At 50.7% G+C, this 7,245-nt stretch overlaps 1 protein-coding gene across 1 annotated transcript in view; it reads left to right on the top strand.

The window, feature by feature from the left end:
- Wnk2 (WNK lysine deficient protein kinase 2) overlaps positions 1-7,245 on the top strand; it is a gene marked incomplete at its 5' end in the record, with an annotated part of 108,348 nt that overhangs the window by 55,863 nt on the left and 45,240 nt on the right. Inside the window, one exon of the mRNA XM_013349139.2 lies at positions 5,418-5,709. Within this exon, the coding sequence (XP_013204593.2) occupies positions 5,418-5,709 (292 nt within the window). The remainder of the gene's footprint in view (positions 1-5,417; positions 5,710-7,245) is intronic.

The following is a 7,245-nucleotide window of genomic DNA, read 5'->3' as shown; positions in this document are numbered from 1 at the left end:
CCTTGAACTTTTGATCCACCTGTCTCAAGTCCCCAAGCAACTGGGATTATAGTCTTGCACCACTATGCCCAGCTCCTAAATGAGCTTTCTACTGAACAGAGCACATCTATTGAAAACTTAAAGTCTCAAGTCACAGAATGATGGGTTCCTTGTTTCTCCTGTCAGGAGACGTGGGCGCGTGTGAGGTCGATTTCCTTGGAGTGTGTGAGTGCTCAGACAGACGAGAGGGGCTCCATGGGTCTTGTGTCCACTCTGCCTTAAGACTACATTTCTACAGCATGTGGCCCAGGGTACATGGTGGGTTTAGTTTTTGTACAGAGGTCAGTGCAGGAAGGAGAAATGGCCTGGCAGCAGGGCCTCGGCATCCGTGACTCCAGGGGTGGAAAGGAGACACTCAGGATGAGCTTAGGTCCTAGTGCCACAGCCGCAGGCTGGAGTGCTCCTGGTGAACCCTCTTGATGTGGCCTTCTGAAGTACAACTGAGTGCAGGGTCTCATTTCCAGCTTCTGGAGGGAAAACAGACCTCCAGGGCTGCCAGTGTGCTAGACAGGGCTGTATCTCCCTGTGCAGCAGCTATGTGGTGTAGTAAGGATGAGGATGGATGTGATGCATTATTGCTGAGCTGAAGTCTAGGCTGGCTTCTTCGGGGCAGGCTGTACCATCATCTCAAGATGCACAGAGCAATCACCCCTGTGACCAGGCCAACCCACTTTCTCAAAGCTTGCCTCTGATCCCATTCCAGGCAGAAGAACTTCTACTGTGAACACATCTCACAGGACTCTTTAGCTCCATGCTTCTTGGGGGGTCTTCCGTGGCTCACAGTGGTAGCCAATAGTAGCTAGATATGGTACACTGTGTTTTTCCAATTCAGTTGTCAAGAGTATATACATTCAGCTGGCTACCAGCACACGTTTCTATTCACTGATGCTAACAGCTGTCATTCCATGCTTTTTATTAAGAACAGTAAGCCTTGTGTGAAGTGGCATGCCCCTACAGACAGTGTGGCAGCTGGAGTTAAGTGTCAGCTACTTCCTGAGAGCTTACTGTGGACACTGTGCTGGCCCTTGGTACTGGCCTGGGAATGATAGACGTGGGAAGGATTGGAGGGAGAGTCTCCTGTGTGTGTCGAAGGAAGAAATCCTGGGGAAACCACACTGTTTTGGCCTTGCAAGGAATGTCTGTTGAGGCCACCAGAGTAAGAACGGGGATCATAATTGGTCATTGTAGTTTCAATATGACAGAGTCTCTTTAGGTAAAATAACATGCTTGCCTTCATAGATGAGGCCAGCACTGCATTACAAATGTGCTTCTGCCTGCTCTGGACTGGGCCAGGCAGGGCATGAGGTATCTGGGAGCAGAGCCTTGGACCAGGGGCTACAGGGATATCTACAGTGTGATAAGGGGCTGTTGGGCTCAGTGTAATTGATTCCAGCGTGGATGGTTCTTCCCGGATGATGCCCAGGCTCCCCAGCAGGTAGATTCTGAGTGTCTGGGCTTCACCCAGACCTCAGCTTCTCATTTGTATTCAGTTCCCTGAAAGACAGTGTCCTAAACCCAGGTGAACCCTGTGCACCCTGTCTGGATGCTGCTTCACTGCTTCCGAAGCAGTTGACACCCAAGGCTCTATCCTGTCTCTGCTTGTCATCGGGTGGAGGACAAGACTTCCCACAGGGTAGGGCTACTGTGGGTCAGTCACCTTAGCTGGTCCTTGCCTTTTGGCTGAAGTCCCAGGCTATGTTCCTGTATTAGTTCCAGGGAAGTCCCTGGGCCCAGCACCTTCTCGTGAATCTTCTCCCCTCCCACACCTTATCTCCTTCTCCTGCCTCAAACTATGTTTTCTTTCTGTTATAAGGCATGGCATCTATAAAAAGGGCATCCATGTAGAAAGGACATGTCTTGTATCAACTTAATAATAATAAATGCCAGGAGGTGGTGGTACACACCTTTAATCCCAGCACTTGGGAGGCAGAGGCGGGTGGATCTCTGAATTTGAGACCAGCCTGGTCTACAGAGCAGGTACCAAAACAACCAGGACTACACAGAGAAACCTTGTCTCAACAAATAATGTAATAATAATAATAGTAATAATAATCAATGTGTATCCCCATTCTGACAAGCCTTGTTGCCACATGTTGCAAATTAAAAGCTCTACATTCTCCATGTGAGGACTCTGTTTTGTGAACAGCCACACATGGCCCATCTCCTAGCTCTGCCATGCTCTTACTGGGCCTTAGGATGGGTCCTGGACCCTAGGAAACTTGTCAAGGTTCCAGTTTTGCCCTTCTTCATTCTGCGTATTTAAAACCCTAAGGTCATTACTGTCCAGGCCACCAGTCCCTTCCTGGGCTGCAGAGAGAGTCACCAGTTAGCAACACTTGAGTCTGGCTAAGATCCTAGACTCTGGAGGCTACACAAGTGTGAGGTGCCACAGGCACCCTAGAATCCAGATGAGACCTCCTGGAGCCACCAGGAGGGGGATGAAGATGAAGGTATGTTATAGGGTGGGGATGTAGGTCCTCATGGCAGGTTCTCGGGGTACTGGGCAAGAGGCAGCTAGGCCCATCCTAGGGGTGACGGAAGTGTTGCAGAAAATGGAAATAACTGTGGCATATGTGAGGGGTGTTCTCTTTGCCAACCCTGGTCAGGTAGTCCTTGCCCAGTAGAGGCATGGAACCTCAGAGCAAGCATCCTACAAAATCGTAAGAGTGGCCACCTGTCTTTAATGTGAACTGAGGCTGCTTGGGACTTTACGGATGGCATGCTTCCTGCCCTGGCCGCCTTTGTAGGCCTGCTCCAGGGATCAGCAACAGTTACTACACCTGCCTTGGGCCACTCACTCTGGATCACAACTGACGTTGGTCATTCTAGCCTGTCCAGCCCCAGCTGCCTCACAAAGGTCTCTGTGGTCGGACTTGAAGTCCCTGGAAAGAGGCTGCTGTGGTTCTAAGGACAGAAGACCCCTCATCTGGTCTCCTCTGGAGTCTCATCTCTGGCGGTGTGGACTGTCCTGTTGTTGGGAAGATGGCGGCTGAACCACAGGCCCTGAGAGTAGGCGATACCACAGAGGATTCTGTGTCCTCTGGCCTCCCCTCTTTGAACCCTTTCCTTGGCCACATACCCAGACTGCTTATGCCGATGCTGGGGTCAGAGAGGCTTGCACCTGGGACATTTTCATGGGGAATCTCTCCCACCAGCACAGTTGTCTTTCAAAATAAACTGCTTTGAGATGATCTGGACCAGCTCCCTGGGAGGACTCCCACTTCTACCATGTACTGTTTGAGAGTGAGCTGCTGCTTAGTGCCCATCACCCCGAGTGCATTCCTGCCTGTTGTTTCCTATGAAGGAGGGGTTTTCCTGTGTTCCGAACCTAAATGTCATCAACACGCCACTACCATCCCTTCCCCGGGCTGCACAGATCTTTGGTGTCCAAATGTTGGGCCACTATTACGGGGCTCCTCAGCTCTGCAGTCCCCTACCTTCTGTGGCCTGACACTTGGGAAGAACTCAGATGCCCCCTGGGGTAGATGATACATCCTAGGAATCTTTGTCACTGCAGCCTGCCTGGGGGCACATGCTTCTGTCCACTCTGTTGTGGAGGATACTTGCTCTGAAGGAACACAGTACACTTCTGCTTAGATGTTGACAACCTCACAGCAGACTACCCCAGCTTTACTGCTCAGAGTTCTCCAGCCTATGCAGTCCTCAGTCTGGGGGGAGCGGGTGGCTTAGGGCCTCTCATGAGGCACAGTCAGGTGTCAGCCAGGGCTTGTGGCCCGTGTAGCAGAGTTCCCTGCTGGTGGGTCTCCAGAGAGGGCAACTCATGATGTGGCTTCACCCTGAGCAGTAATGCCTGAGAGAAAAGAGGTGTAGGAGGTGTAGGGACATGCAAAGAGACAGTTGTGGAAAGAAAGAAAGAAATGAAAGAAACAAACAGAAGGGGTGAGTGAGACCCTCCGTACTTCCCTACCTATTCCATAGGATAGATGTCCTTCTTGCTCCCACAGGTGGTCTGCAAACTGTTTGTGCAAACCGTGTGCTGGGATTTGCAGGAATGCCCTTTACAGCATCACTGTGTTGCTCATTCTGATGTTCCCATGTCCTAGATTTGCCCCAGTACCAGCTCCCATGACACTTTGCACGTCCCTGTCCTTTCCTGAGCATGTCCAGGCAGTTGGCTCGTCTTCCTTGACCTGCCCAGCCCTGAGCTACTGTGCCAGGGGCAGCTCTGGTTTCCCGTGGCCTCTCAGGATTGTGGATGTTGTTACTGGGCCCTTAGGGTAGACACACTTGACAGGGACATGTTATCTGCATGTTCATACACAAGTGCCATCGTGTGCCTCTAGGTTCATCCATGACTGTCTCACTGATAGTGCGGGGACCAAGCAGTACCATGGGTCTATTCCATATTCCTGCCTTTCTGTGTGGGAGGAGCCTGGCTGTCTCACACAGGCACCGCCCTCTGACTGTGCTGCCCATCACACGTGTTTTTTGTATTGCCCAGTTCCCACACTAGGACACCCCTGTTTCCCTACCCTGCAATGTTCTGGTCAAGAGTCCACCTAGTCTCTTTTAAAATTTATTTTTCTTGTTGGGCATAGGAGTGCACATCTTTAATCCCAGCTCTCAGGAAGCAGAGGCGGGTGGATCTCTGAGTTCAAAGTCAGCCTGGTCAACATAGCTAGGGATATACAGTGAAACCTTGTCTTTAAAAAAAAAATCTATTTTTTCTTTCTTTTAAAAAAGATTTATTTTTAGTTTATGTGTATAGGGGCGGGGTGGTGGCAGTAGTGGTAATACACACATGTGTGCAGTGCCCCCAGAGTCCAGAAGAGGGTGTTGGATCCCCTGGAGCTGGAATTCCTTGTGAGGTCAACAACGCTCGTCTTCATTGAGTTCTCTCTCCAGCATCCCCACTCAATCTCTCTAGAACTGAGGTCTTCATGAAGGGAAGGAACCCAATCCCGACTCTTCACCAGTCGCTATCAGGCCCTGTAGTCCAGCTAACAGAGCCTTAGTAGGGACCTGTGTCTCAGGAAGGGACTTTGCCACAGATATTCCCAGTGAGCTCATTGTGTTTCCTGGAGATCGTGGAATACTCTGTTGGCGGAGGGGGTTTAGGGTTTTGCCAGGCCCATATGGTCCCCATACTGCTTTCCAATGACCAAATGAGTCTCCTCTTCCCAGGTCAGTGTTTATGAGGTCAGTGAATATTTGCTGGGCATGAACTGGCACCCCGCAGCTGGAGCCTGTAAACTTCAAAGGCATTGGGAGTCGGCACTCATAAGGGACCTGAGGAGTCCTGAGAACGACGGTAGACAGTAGGGTAATCTTAGGCAGTAGGGTGTGTATGTGTGTGTAAGAGGTGCGTGCAAGATGGCTGATCCCCAAGATGCTTGACCGTGTGTCTACCTTTGCAGATTGATTCTGGATTTTTCCATGAGAGTGATGTGAAGATTGTGGCCAAGTCCATTCGTGACCGGGTAGCGCTAATTCAGTGGCGGCGTGAGAGGATCTGGCCTGCGCTGCAGTCTCAGGAGCCAAAGGACTCAGGCAGCCCTGACAAGGCCAAGGGTCTACCAGCACCCCTGCAGGTCCAGGTGACCTACCATGCACAGAGTGGTCAGCCTGGACTGCCAGAACCTGAGGAACCTGAGGCTGACCAGCATCTCCTACCCCCTACCTTGCCAGCTAGCGTTACCTCCTTAGCCTGTGAGTACCTGGAATGGGGTCACCATGGCCAAGTGTGTCTTTCCTTCTACCACAACCAGCATAACCAACGTCAGGGCAAAGCCAAACAGTCCCTATATTTTATTACAAAACTCTGTGAGAAAGGCAGGTACCTGGTAAGCTCCTGCCTCAGTCTGGTGAGCCCCAGTCTGTTCTCAGGTAACTGGGTCTGTTGGTTTTAGCTATAGGTGGTCCCCTGAAGCTTTGGTCTCCCGTTCCAAGGTCACTTCTTGCTAGCCACCTTGGTGCCAGGGCACATAGTGATCTTTTAAGGGGGAATATAGGGCTAACAGATGGCTTCTAGGTGCTAGGACACATGGGTGCTGGTCCTTGGCAAGCCCAGGCTTGTTCCCCCTGCCTGCCCGCCCTGTGGGGTGTAGATGGTTGTTTCAGGGAAAAGATTGGGTTTTCAGTACATTCCTCAGTGATTCCTGACCAGAGGGGTTAAAGCTTGCTGGAGTCTGGCTTCTCAGGTCAGATGTCCATGGCCTCGTAGGCTCTGAGGGAGCCATTTCCACCTCGGCTTCACATTGTCAATCTGTGGACTGGCAGCTGGTTCTTTATTCTCTGGGAGGATCAGTTCTGGCTTCATCAGGTCAAGTGAGGTACCATCACCCAGTCTTTGAAGTGGGTGACTGTGCAATGGACTGAATGGTGGCTGTCTTAACTAGGGTGCTTATCACTAGGATACTAGCAGAGATAAGAGATAAGAGTATCTCTGCTAGTATCTTCTATAGAAACCTCTGAGACCATTTGTCCCTCTACAAAGCGTTGTTTTTCTTGAGGTAGATTGGATGCAGGCTTCATCGGAGGCCATCCTGAGAGGATCCAGGACTTTTTCAGGATAGGCAGTCAGTGCCCTGCTTGCCTTCTGTGTTTGAAAACTCAGCAATGAGCTGAGACAGGAGACATGGCTTTGCCCACTTTGTGAACCAGCCTGGAACAGATCAGCAGGGCCCAGTGACCTGCCCAGGCCAATATTTGAGATTGTTCATGTGGAAAGACTGAGACCCTGTTTATTTAATATGCAGCCCCCCCTCATTCATGGCTCCAGTAGCTTCCAAGAGGACTACTGAGATGCAAATGAACAGCCCTCACTTTGAAGTGCTTTGCCCACTATTTACTCCGTTCCAAGCTGAGCTCTGCCTCTCATACCCGGCTTGGGATCTCTAAACAATGTCCCTCTTGTGGTCAGATGCTGAAGGTCGGGGTGACCCAATATGAGAAAATCCCACGGAGATGGAGAGAGAGAAGGCGATGAGTTCGTGTTAGGTGTAGGACTTCTCTGCCACCAGATCCCTTTCCTATGTGACTCAGGACACCCAAGGGTTAAGCACAGAGGCCAAAAGCCTTCTCAGAGGGCTTTTGCTCACTTACTATATTTTTTTCTTTAAAATAGATGGCTGGTACTTATCTTTCATAATTTTAAACCCCTAAGGGTTTTCAGGCAAGTTACTTACCCTCCCAGAGGCAACAGATGCTGCAAGTCTTTTAACTGCCTTCCAGAGAGATGATCTG

The sequence above is a fragment of the Microtus ochrogaster genome, chromosome 16 (genome assembly GCF_000317375.1).
Source record: "Microtus ochrogaster isolate Prairie Vole_2 chromosome 16, MicOch1.0, whole genome shotgun sequence".
Taxonomy (NCBI): domain Eukaryota; kingdom Metazoa; phylum Chordata; class Mammalia; order Rodentia; family Cricetidae; genus Microtus; species Microtus ochrogaster.
Note: the sequence above shows the minus strand (reverse complement) of the source record. Positions and strands in the feature narration are given on the sequence as shown.